The sequence below is a fragment of the Diprion similis genome, chromosome 3 (genome assembly GCF_021155765.1).
Source record: "Diprion similis isolate iyDipSimi1 chromosome 3, iyDipSimi1.1, whole genome shotgun sequence".
Classification (NCBI taxonomy): Eukaryota; Metazoa; Arthropoda; class Insecta; order Hymenoptera; family Diprionidae; genus Diprion; species Diprion similis.
The window spans coordinates 7,649,368-7,661,427 of NC_060107.1; the positions used below are offsets into that span (position 1 = coordinate 7,649,368).

A 12,060-nucleotide genomic window follows, 5' to 3' on the forward strand; every position below is an offset into this window, starting at 1 on the left:
TTTTTCACGTTTTTTTTTCTTTTTTTTTCTTCCGTCGCACGATTTTTCTTTCAACTTCTCAGGAGTCAGCGTAACTCCGCACGTGACTGCGTATATATACAGACTTGCACGTGCAGCCAACGCTACGCGGGGTCATTCGTGCGAATGCACCCTATAAACTCTTTGAAGAACTTCGCTCGACGCTCGCTGTACGTATCAAGCCAATTTCTGTACGTGAAAATCAATCCAATCGCCAACGAAAAATTTCTATAATTCCCATTCCCTCAACGTAAAATATTTGTTGTTATAAATATTTTTGAGAATATAAGTATTCATTTCGAAGTATTTTAAAATGGGCTTCTTTATGCCTATATTTCCCTTCCTAATGTTTACATTTGGGTAAATTGTGTAAATAAGAATTTCGTCACCCCGTAATTTTGTGCTTCCATTCAATTATTCAGCAATTTGTTAGATTCCATTGATTAAAAATATTTCGAAAATTATTTCTCAGGATTATGTGTATTCACATTTTTTCCTATACCAGTTAATTTTTTCCATTCGATTTTTACACAATTTTTTCTAGACAATTTAAAATCGAAACGTACCGCGGATGATTTTTGCCCGAGACTTTTTTCAGAATCCAATTAACTAATGATATTTTGTATATTACCGTCCGTAAATTGAAAGATAGGAATAAATAATAGATACGTCAAGCGTATAACCCAAAAAGGTTTATTAAAAATTTATATTACTTTATATCTTGCCCATCATCCGCACGCTGATCACAAATGACGAAGCGTAAAGCTATTTGCGAATTGGATTCGCTCTCGGTTCTGCTTTACGTACCCACCGTATTGAAATTATTTTACCAGGCACGCAAATCGATTCCCACTATATTATCTACATATATAGGTATTTATAGGTATATATATGTATACGTCTGCGGAAAGCATCCCGTACGTATACCTAATACCCTTTGATCAGTGCTGAGTATTTACCCGTGCTTGGAATAAAATATTTTCAAAGATAAACTACGAGTATAAAATGAAAAAAAAAAATTGATGATGATTATCAGCATACATAGAAAAATCGTGTCGTTTTATTGGCTTGATAATGTAGGTAGTATGTAAGGATTAGTTTACACTTGACCCTTTGAGTCAAACTTTATAATTTTAGATAGTATTGTATGGTTCTTGAGTCGTTGAATCTGAAATCAGATTTCAAAAATTTAAGATTCTGGATGCAATGCTGTAGACGAAAATTCCAATTTTTATCTAATATGGTCAAAAAACTCTATGCAGGGGTTTTCCGGGTCGCTGATTGGATTCGCTATGCTGAATTTCCAAAATCTGATTTCAGATTTGTAATCAGTGACTGGAAAAAACCGTGGACAGAGATTTTACACCGGATTCGATCTGATTAGAAATTTCGTCCATCGTATTGGATCCGCCATCTTGAATTTTGAAAATTCGATTTTAGATTCATAATCGGCGACTCCGAAAAGTTATAATTTATAGAAAACATGAAATTTATTGCAGGTTAACAAGCTTTGGAATTACTGCATTTATATATCTCGGGATGTGATTGAAGGTAAATCGAAGAAGGAACAGAGGAAAGGCGACGTGAAGATAGAAACAAAACGAAGCAAACGCCGGCTGCGAGGTAACCTTAAAAAAATTTGTACAAAGATAAAAAATAAAAAAAATAAGTAAATAAATATAAATCAAAGTCTTAGGTAAAAAACAAGGTCAAATTTTACAAGTAGTGAAAAGTAAGCCGAAAAAATGCAGGAATCGAAACGGAGCAAGAATTTTAAGTCTAAGAATGCGGGAAATCTTGAATACAAGCAGAGCAAGAAGTCCATAAAGTCGGACAACGTTCACGTCCCCTTGACTTCCTCGACTTTCCAGAAAATCAAGGCTTCGTCGTCCAGGCAGGTTACAGGAAAACAATTTCTGCCTATTATGCGTTGGAAAAGTTGCTACTTGTATAGACCCGAAGGATTGGATCGGGTTGGTTGCCAAAAATTGATGTTCTTCCTTAACTTTATTGCGATATAGTCACACGCTGAGTAATTATCAATTTATTTTATTCGTAAGCCACGACGATCTATTTAAAATATAAAAATAGAAAATGGCATAATTTCGAAGGAAAACTTGGATGTGTCAATGCTTCATTTTGCATAGTTTGAAAATTCTCGAAAATCAGTAAGTAAATGAAACAAATTTTCATCTATTCGGTAGTCAGTTCAATATTGCTAATTGTTGATCGTAATTAACATCTGCGAGCATTGTAGAATTGAACATTTACCCATACTAAGAGAATGGAAAGAATGGTTTTAGTCGATTTGTTGAAAATATTCTTTTCCAATTGAGATACATGATTACAGAGTTAAATCGAATTGTTTACATTGTTACAATTGACTTGAAATTAAGCATATATCTCGCTTTTGTATTTTAAAGATCTTCGCGGCTTGGAAAACAATGATTTGATGAATACTCAGGGTACAACTATCTCGTTTTGGAATTAATGAAAAGTATCGACTTTTGGCCAATCAATTACCTCTTCGACTTTTCAACTTTTAGTCAAATCGAAAAATATCATCATCCCGGGAACAAAGTGAAAATAAGATTCCATATTTCGTATCATCTATGCCCAGAATATATTACAGTATCAGTTAACTTTTTCTGACTCAATCAGTGAAATAGAAGAATCATGAAAGACTATAAGTGCCATTTTTTCCAAAACACCCTTTTGTAATTCTCCTCTTCGATGCTAATGTGTTTAAAAAATTCATCCAACTAAACAAACAAATTATCATAAAAATTAGTAGAAAATATAGTAGGTATCAAAAACTGTAACGAAAGACACTATAAACAATTACTTGTATCAAGATTTTCTACTAATTCAAAAAATATTTAAATATCGCTGCAACCATAAATAATATATAATACGAGTAGTATTAGTAGTAGTAACTACATACAATTGTAGAAGAGAATAAAATTTATTAAAGAGACTAAAAAAATTCTTGATTCCGATGAAGGCCCTCAACAGCGAAGTCAAGATCATCGGTGAACCGAGGAAAACGGTTTGGTGAACCGGAAGAACCGGTGATGCGATTACCTCACTCTCAGCGAGCCGAAGTACCGGGTAACGTTGCGGTGCATTTTGCAAGTTTTTATCAGAACCTCGAAGAGGCCGGAGCAACGCTCGACGAGGAAAGGTCTTCGAGCCTGACAAAGTCGTCGAGGAACCTGCCAAAAATGGAATTCACCAGACAGATGGTTCACAAGTGAGTCTACCTCCGTACATACAGCTACCAAAGCAGGAATGTATGGGGAATTCCATGCGAACCCGACAATTATCTGAATGATTTGGTTGTAAAAAATTTCCTGCAATTTTCCCAATTCTGAAACAGTACCTTAAATATTATCAGAATTTTTACTCAACTGCTCAATTATTTATAAATATTGAAGATGATTTTGAAATGAACCATTTTTTACAATTCTCAAAACTTATAATTTTCACTTAGAACATTTCTAGACTGATTTTATTATCAAGTTGAGAAAAAAAGTTTAAATTTGTCAAAATAATAAACAAAAATCAAACCATGTTTTAGTTGACGAAAAAAAAAAAAAAAAAATTGCGAGGGTCAGAGGTTCCTCGGATTCGCATAGAATTCCCCGTATCTGCTTCATGCCTCGGGGCTTCGAGTGCAGTGATTCCTTCACGGAAGTCGTCAGGGATACGCACGCACTCATCTTACCGCCTTACTGCAGTCCTTAAGTGTAAAACGGGGCGAGGATGGAACGATCACTTCTCTTCTTTACTCGGGATCTCTTCCACTTATTCTCTCCTCATTTTTCCCATTTTTCCCATTCTCTCATTCTTTTCTCTATCGAATCCACAACCTATTAACCGTTCTCGACTAATTAGTACGGGGCTAATTAAGACGTCACGGTGGAAATACCTCGCGGCCAACGATTAACTCGGCATGAAGACCTTCTTATAATCGTGCTCACAACATTGTTCGTCGTCATTCTTAACGGCTAAAGTAAACTTAAACTCGTCTGTCTTTTCACCCAACTTGCTATGAATTATCAAAATCTCCGGCATGATTAAACAGTCCCAGTGCCGGAAAATCATCCTTGGCAAAATCAATTTGTAGAAGCATTTTGTAGGAAATTTTCTCCCACGAACACAAATATTTTTTCGCAAATACCGAAATTATTGAAATTATTGTTTTAAAATCGCAAGACAATTTAACTGAGTAAAATGTACTTATAAGTATAAAATTTCGATTTTAATTAAGTCAACTTAACGAAATAACACTTTTTCCGTGGTATTATCAAAATATTCAATACACTCTGGCAGATTCAACCGAATCGCTTCACACAGTTCGCTAAATCTATTCGGTAGATGAAGATTAGTCGAATTGACGAAATCACGAGAGCTACTGATTCATTACCGCTATCAAATAACATGTGACATCGTAAGTTTACAAAAATTTTTGCCGAAGTCGCGAAATACTCTCTGCGACGCGTTAAAAATCTTTTCTCGCAAAAGAATTAAGATCAGCGGTTTATAGGAGGGCTCCAGGCGTCTGGCTAGCATAATCAGCAGAATTCAATCATTTGTGGTCTAATACCATTGAATCTGCTTGTCAATTCACAATGGCATACGTCTTTGTCGTTGTTTGATGTGAAACTTGATTCGTGTAGCATAAATTACAATCAAGCGATAATTGTTTTCATTTACAACGATTAAAAAATCATTTTTCAATCATTACAAAAGGATTTCACTGTATAGATCTAATTTTGCAATGGCAACGCAATCTATGATATTTTGGTGGTAAACCTTTTTCTCATAAATTACTAAAACATTTTGTGTTCTGCGCACAATAAAATCAGGAAAATTTTTTGGTCCCAAAAGATTTTTGTCCTCCTTCCTTACGAGTTTCAATGAATTCCAAACACTGCGAATTATACCGATTATCGTAATTTGGCTTCCAACACCGTAGTCACTCGCAAATTGGCGAACGGCTTGTGTTCTCGATGCGAATTCAAGGTAAGGCAGCGCGATGCTGCAAAGGAGATCTTCTGGCGTCAAACGGCTCTACATCTGCGGGGACTTCCCACGATCCGTCCGCAGCTTCCATGCGGTGAATCTGACTTTGAGATGTGAACTCAGCCAGTCCCGCGGAGAAGTTTCTTAATACGTGATGAAACTTCCTAATAAGTCATCATGCGGCTCAAGACTCGTTGCAATTTTAAGGCTCGAACATTCCGCCGGGACGTTGGATTACGGACGACAAGTATCGTCGCTTCTGGAGAAGACGGTCGAGTCCCCAGGATTCGATCTCAAGTTACCACCCCCGGACAATTGCGCGCCGTCCGATAAACCCTGCAGAGATTATTATCCCTTGTGGTACAAAAACCCGAACAAAATGCCGTGAGTCAAAAAGAATTTTAGGATTTCATTAATTTACTCTCGATTAATGTCACTGATTATTTCATGCTGCATTTGTTGAGGTCCATCATATGTGAGAAAAAAAGTAGCACTTTTCTCCCTCATTTGTGATCAAATATGTAGAAATATATGATCGTATTTCCCGCAAATTAATTTTTCATTTTTTTTTTTTTTTGTTTGGTTTTCTCTCTTTTTTTACACTTTAAACCGCACCTCTCTGTATTATTATAAACTTTCAATAATATTATAGTTTTCAGACTGATAGATGAAATTCGATTATTTCCTTCTTGCATAATGTACTATTTACTTAGCCTCCCCGCAGATTGGTAATGAATACTTAAAATCTTGAAAATTGCAGGCAAATATCGCGGCAACAATTCCGCGAGCTTAAATACAAGCTTAAAAACGCGGAGCCCAATTCGTCGGAGAAAAATCACGCCTCTGGTGACTCTGATTTTTGCTATACGGATCAAGATGAGGAAGATGAAGAATTCGGTTACAAGTTCCAACTTTCGAGTAAAAGCTCTCGCTCGTCAAGGACCGAAAGCAGACTCGCAAGCTGCAGGGGAAGATCTGAGGTCACAGCATCTCGCTGCAGCTCCTCCCTGAATTCCTCCTGCAGTGAAACGGAAACTGCATCAGATGCAGATAAGATCAGCGACGAACTTGAGGACGACGAAGACTGGGAGACGAGCGATGAGAAGGTCGAAGTTGAGGTCGTTCGTAATTTCGCAACGAGCAGAAACGTGAGACGCGGATTCGCGATCGCGGCGAAGCTTTGATAATGTAATCGAGATGGCCATTTTCTTTTTTACACTATCTTTCTTTTTCTTTTTTTTTTTTTGTTACAAATTCCTGTACACGAAAGTGTTTTTTACCGCTGGGCATGGTTACAGGTTTTTTCCAACAATCCCAAGTGATTCAATATATATATTGCCGTTTAATTTTTTTCCATTCGCTTTTTATCACTGGAAATTTTAATTCTGAAACTGAAGACTTCGAAGTGAGGAACGAATTTAGACGCGTGCAGCTTTTCACGCCTCTGATCGATCCTCGAGTTGGGCAATTATTTTTTTCTATCATTATATAAAGGCAACAAAAACAGTCCGACTGCCACTTCACCACCGACTCTTACCGAATCACTTTTATCTCATCTAACCTGCAGACGTTTCAGATATTCGCTACCGATATTTATACAGTTAGGACATTCCCTCGGGGCTCTAACACCGCGTCAATTCATCTATTTTACCGTTCCTCAATTTATCACCTCCGATCAACTTATACACGCGTCTATTATATACATTCGATAGAAAACAAATAGCTGGTTATCCCCGCCTTTCGTCAACCATTTGATGGACACTTCTTTGGATCTGTATGTACAATATTATATAGGACCGGTTTTCTTTTCGCGTTACGTGAATGGAATTTACTCTCAATCCTCCAGCTTCTCGGGGTCTTTTTCTCTACATGCTGACGTTTTGACTATGATACATTGCTAAAAAATATACCAACTGAATATAAATAATCAATTTTTAGATAATATTTAAGACTCAGAATTTTTTTTTCCACCACAATATCGGGAAAAATGATTTCAGATGATTTGATGAGAAGTTCCAAAATATTTTAATTAAAAATTCATCGCGTTGTGTATAATTACGTTTTCTCGAAATGCTCAATTCTTCAAATTGCACAAAAAAAATTCGCCAGTGAAAAAAAAAATAACGCGACTTCCACGAGCCATATGGTTTTATAATGTATCGTTCCTCGTAATGTGATGTAAGTCACTGCTCCAACTGAATTCTAAATTCCCTTTGCCTGCAGTCCGTCTAGTCTGACCCTGATTTAACAAGGATTAATCTAGCTGCAACAAAATTTATTCCACGTTCCAACTTCGTGCGGGCAATAAAACGCAGCGAATCTGGAGCTGCAACGTGAAGGGAAACTGCTGCACAATTTACCGTCCAGGATGAAGATAATGGGTTTCAGCTGTTCAGGGATGCGTTCAGAGCGAGACCGTATAGGTAATCTAATTAATTTCAGACCGAGCTGCGCGAACGTTAATTAAACCGCCGTACGTTAACTGTTCGTTTACCCCATATCACACCGTGAGGCGAAAATTCAATTCCACTCAGCTGCTGATTCTCACAAGTTGCGAAACGATATCTACAAAAAAGAATTTCACAGACAATTCGACTCTGTTTAATCTTATTTCCTTGATTTATGCTGCGTAGGTTTCCACCTTCTTCCAATTTTACGATCAATGAATACGTGTTAAGCACGATTTTTCAAGTTGCTATACACTATAACCCATTTTTCGCTTATCTGTTCATCTGAATTTAGCATTTAGTGTATGAACAATTATTCAATTATTTCTTTATTGCATGTTATAAAAATTTATTTATTTATACGTGCGGTTCCCTGGTACTAAAGTTCTTTATCTTCTGCTTATAATTTAAAATGAATTTTAACTGTAAATTTGTCTTTCAAAGTCCGCAGTGAATTTTTTAGGAAAATGTACATTTGTATTCGTATATATTTTTTTCTCATTCTCGTACACATTTCCTGTTTTCCACATAGAACTTTGCAAAAACGTTTAAATTGTGAAAAATAATGCAGAACTTCGTGTCAACTACACTTTGAAATTCGGAGAAATTTTATTTTTGAATAACCGATATTCTTCTCTAGTCTTGGTCGGAATCGCCATATTTTCATATATATCAAAAAATGGACGAGTACCCTATATAATTAAATTTATAGCTGGATTACTGATTGATGATTAGGGCATTGGTAATAAAGTACTCAACAATTATGTTCATATTATTTACACTGGTTCATTTCATCGTTAGATAACATATAAAATATAGTATATTACAATTCGGATTGACGAAAGCGTTGGTGGCTTATCGTTAATTGTATAACATTGATCAATTAGTGCATACGTAGGTTTATCACAAACGGTCCTCTACCCCTAATCGAGTCTGCCGACTAATGGGTAATTCGCATCTATTCACTTCGTACATATATCGTATTACGTACCTATTTCATATTAATTGTATTTATAAAAAATTTGTTTACGTATACCGTTTGAGAAACATTTGATATTGAATTCACTATAACATTAATATACACCTTCAAATAATATACTAACAGTTTTCACGGAGTAAAATTAACGTCCGTGTATCTTGTGTGTCCTTTGAAAACTATCAAACACATTTTCATACGGTATGTCGAAGGTCTTGTGAAGTATACCACGCGATGTAATTGAGAAAAAATTCTCTTTACATCTTCTTTCTTCTTTCTTTCTATGTACAGTATGTTGAATTCCGACAACTTGTTTCGCTTATAACAAAAATAAACGACGGAATTTCATTCTCACGCGAATTGATATTAGGTATAACATTTCAAATCATTGGAGAAATGAAAAATCCGAAACTGTTGAGAAAAATTGTACCAATATCTCGAAATTCGTAGAGAGTGGAAAATTACTGTAAGCGGTCGCGATATTGGTCATTTTGTTTGTTTTTCATCAGAAAAGGGTAGAAAGTTGTCATTCTAAAAAAATACCAAGCCGATCTCTCTCTTCTTCTCCTTCTTCTTCTCTTTCTCTCTCTCTCTTTCACGTAGAAAAGTTGTAACATGGTTATAGCTATTTTCTAAAATTCCTTTACCCAGAGTCAAGTTTATATCGATTATATGCTAGCCTTCGTCTGACTGAGACTTCTTGGGCCTTCCCTAGGTTTTCTTCCAGGAATAATACATCTCTAGGGGCCTGTTTACTCGCCAAAATTTGTCGTTAACTTGACGCAACGTTTGGGAACCACTCAAAACCACGAGCTGTCCTGGGGACGGTGCGATGTAGATGCAAAAATTCAAATGCCTGTGAGACTCCGACAACTCTGTGTCCAGATCTAGCGTCAGACGCATTGCGAGATATTTGCTCAGATGGTCAACTAAGAATCAATAAATGAGGGGAAGGAATTAGTAAATGAAAAAGATTGTCTTGTGAGTAATTTTACAAATTCTTATTTCAAACTTGACGGTACGTTTATTTTTCTCACCTGTCGCATTCGCCGTTGTTTTTATATATCGAATACTGTTTTCTTTCAATGCCTTGATCAGTGAATTATCGCCTGCCATTTCTGTTGGGTGCGGTTTGAAAACTAATTCAATCTCGTTCAGCATTAACGGTTCACTAGGTCCTTCGCCTTCGGTATCCACCATAGAATCACCACCGCCTGTTTCAGCCTCCGCACTAGATCCCGCTGAATCATTTTCCGAATTTTGTAAACTCTTCTGACGCTTTGCTGGCTTAGGAATTTGATTTGATGGGTTTGGAGATGGTGTCGTTGAATTTCTGGACGTTGTCCCTGTCAAGTTTAAATAAATTCAAAGTGATAAGTAATATCCAATAACGATGATTTTAAGCAATTTGAAAGAAAGAAAATAAATTGAGACACATTAAGGAAGGGGCAAGCTATTATACTGCTTTTTCTTTCATGCAGCAATCGATGGTAAATAGAAAAATTTACTTGATAAAATAAAATTGCCGTTTAATATAAAATCAAACAATTCAGTACGAGTTCGAAAATATTTTGATTCATCAATAAATTAATGAAATCAGTTCATCTTAGCATGCAACTAAGATTTGTCGAAGCCTTATTTTATATTCAAAGTAGAAAGATCTTCTACAAATCAGTGCGAACGATTCGCTCGAATCTCTCGACTCATCCCAAATCTTTTTATTTCAATTTGATAACTCGAATCTGTGGGTTTACTGCAAAAGATATAGAAAAGAAAAACAACCAAACACTGTAGAGAAATACAGTGCGAATAAAGATGTTGATATCCCAGTGAAAGCTAAAGAACAGGAAGTAAGCCCATCAGTCATTTTAATACCTGAAACGGCAGGGCTACTAGCTGGCTGAGATACGTTGTTGTTAGAATTTGGTTGATTCGTATTAGAAATAACATTTCCCAGGCCATTACTGTTATTAATATTTCCAGTAAGTCCCTGCGAGGAGTCGCTTTGATTAGCAGGATTGATCGGAGTGACAGGTGTCGTTCTCCCGCTGGTATTTGCTCCGATGTTATTGGGCGTAGTACCATTGGGATTCTCTGGCTCGTTGGCATTCTTTCTAGATCTCTGGGGCCTGTTCTGACTCTGCAGCTTGATCCCTTCTGTTATTGAATTAACGAGCGCCGCTTGCGAATGAGACTTGTTTAGTTTAGCCAGTACGCGCTCCTGGTGGGCCTCGTACTCGTCACGACTCGGATAAATCTTGGAAATTAGAAGATCGAAGTTAGGATCGGGGCGCAGCGAACGCTTGGACACCAGCTTCTTCCGACACGTCGGACATTCCTGCAAAAATTAAAAACCAATGGAATACCACGGCGGAGAGCACGCAATGCAACGATCTCACCTTGTTGCCGCTCCTAAGTGCAGTGATTATACAGTCGGAGCAAAAACGGTGGAGACACTCTTTGGTTGTCATTGTTTTCTTCAGCATGTCGAGGCATATCGGGCACATCAATTCGCTGTGCAAGCTTCGCGGGCTTACCGCTATCTCCGTGTTATCTGTTATCGCGTCCTGCGGCGTTCGGTGTAACTCGTAGAGCGACAGCTCCCACGTCTTGTTTAGACCAACTTGCTCCGTTGACGCCATCGTCTCGCCGACACTCTTGTTATGCACCGATACTCGCCCTTTCTTGCCTACCAGCATTCGCCGAGCTCGGTATTCCGCTCCTCGGACGATCTAGCGCGATTTTTGCATTCGTGATACGTACGTGCCTCGTTCTGCTCTATTCTATTCTATTCTATTCTATTCTATTCTATTCTATTCTATTTTCTCAATGCAACGTGCGGACGATTCAACGACCGCTGAAGGCAACAGCTGCCAACAAACAGCCGCAGAGAGGAGCCTGGAGGAGCACACGCTCGCGTTTTTCATGCCTTCCATTTTCTAGCGCCCTCTCATAAGGAATAAGTTTTTTGAACTAGGTTTCCGGGGGTTTCGATAGTAAATGCGCATGTATCACGAAAGCAGTCGCGTTCACGGAGGTGCTCGAAGATTGTTACCCCTGGGAACATTTTTGTTACCCAGTACTCGGTAGGTAAGCGACGTTTACCTTTTTTATCGACGGGATCCGTTTAACAAGCAATCTCATAAGACAAGACCGATATCGGATAGACGACGCCAAAATAGCACCTGCAACTGTCTCACGATTAAATGGCGTTTTTGTCAACGCCACGAAGTAGTGATCAGTATTAAACTGATTGGTAAAATCACTTGACAATGCAGTTTAAAAGATGTTTCAGATCTTCATTTTTACTCAAGTTTATTATGAATTCTTGCAGTTACTATAGTGTCAAAGGTCGTTTTACATGTCTGAAATCGAATGTGTATGTTCTATGGTTGCTCTTGTTTACGATGTGTGTATGTATACCTTTGTGTTTACGATTTGGATGCCCTGAGGGACGACGATGTGTAGTCGAATGTGTATGTGTATGGTTGCTCTTGTTTACGATGTGTGTGTGTACCTTTATGTTTATGATTTGGATGCTGAGACACCGATCGGGTGAAAAGAGGATTAGTGATCAGTACAAGCGTGAAC

General features: G+C 37.5%; 1 protein-coding gene across 2 annotated transcripts; it reads right to left on the minus strand.

Moving 5' to 3' along the window:
• Positions 1-9,026: 9,026 nt before the first annotated feature.
• Positions 9,027-11,237, minus strand: LOC124404297 (E3 ubiquitin-protein ligase RING1-like). 2 transcript variants are annotated; one of them, XM_046878325.1, is made up of 4 exons: positions 10,869-11,237; positions 10,435-10,807; positions 9,507-9,815; positions 9,027-9,398 (listed from the first exon to the last, which is right to left on the minus strand). In XM_046878325.1, exons 1-4 carry the CDS (start codon positions 11,166-11,168, stop codon positions 9,181-9,183), a joined length of 1,200 nt encoding a protein of 399 aa, XP_046734281.1. In that variant the 5' UTR covers positions 11,169-11,237; the 3' UTR covers positions 9,027-9,180. The 2 variants fall into 2 exon arrangements, with proteins under 2 accessions (XP_046734281.1, XP_046734280.1); XM_046878324.1 differs by having other exon boundaries at positions 10,345-10,807.
• Between the last annotated feature and the right edge of the window lie 823 nt (positions 11,238-12,060).

Excerpts from the sequence above, each read along its gene's own strand:
- LOC124404297 (XM_046878324.1), bottom strand. The coding sequence starts at position 11,168 with ATGCTGGTAGGCAAGAAAGGGCGAGTATCGGTGCATAACAAGAGTGTC. Across the intron at positions 9,816-10,344 it reads TAGTAGCCCTGCCGTTTCAG|GGACAACGTCCAGAAATTCA; the intron begins GTATTAAAATGA and ends TAAACTTGACAG. Across the intron at positions 9,399-9,506 it reads AACAACGGCGAATGCGACAG|TTGACCATCTGAGCAAATAT; the intron begins GTGAGAAAAATA and ends ATTGATTCTTAG.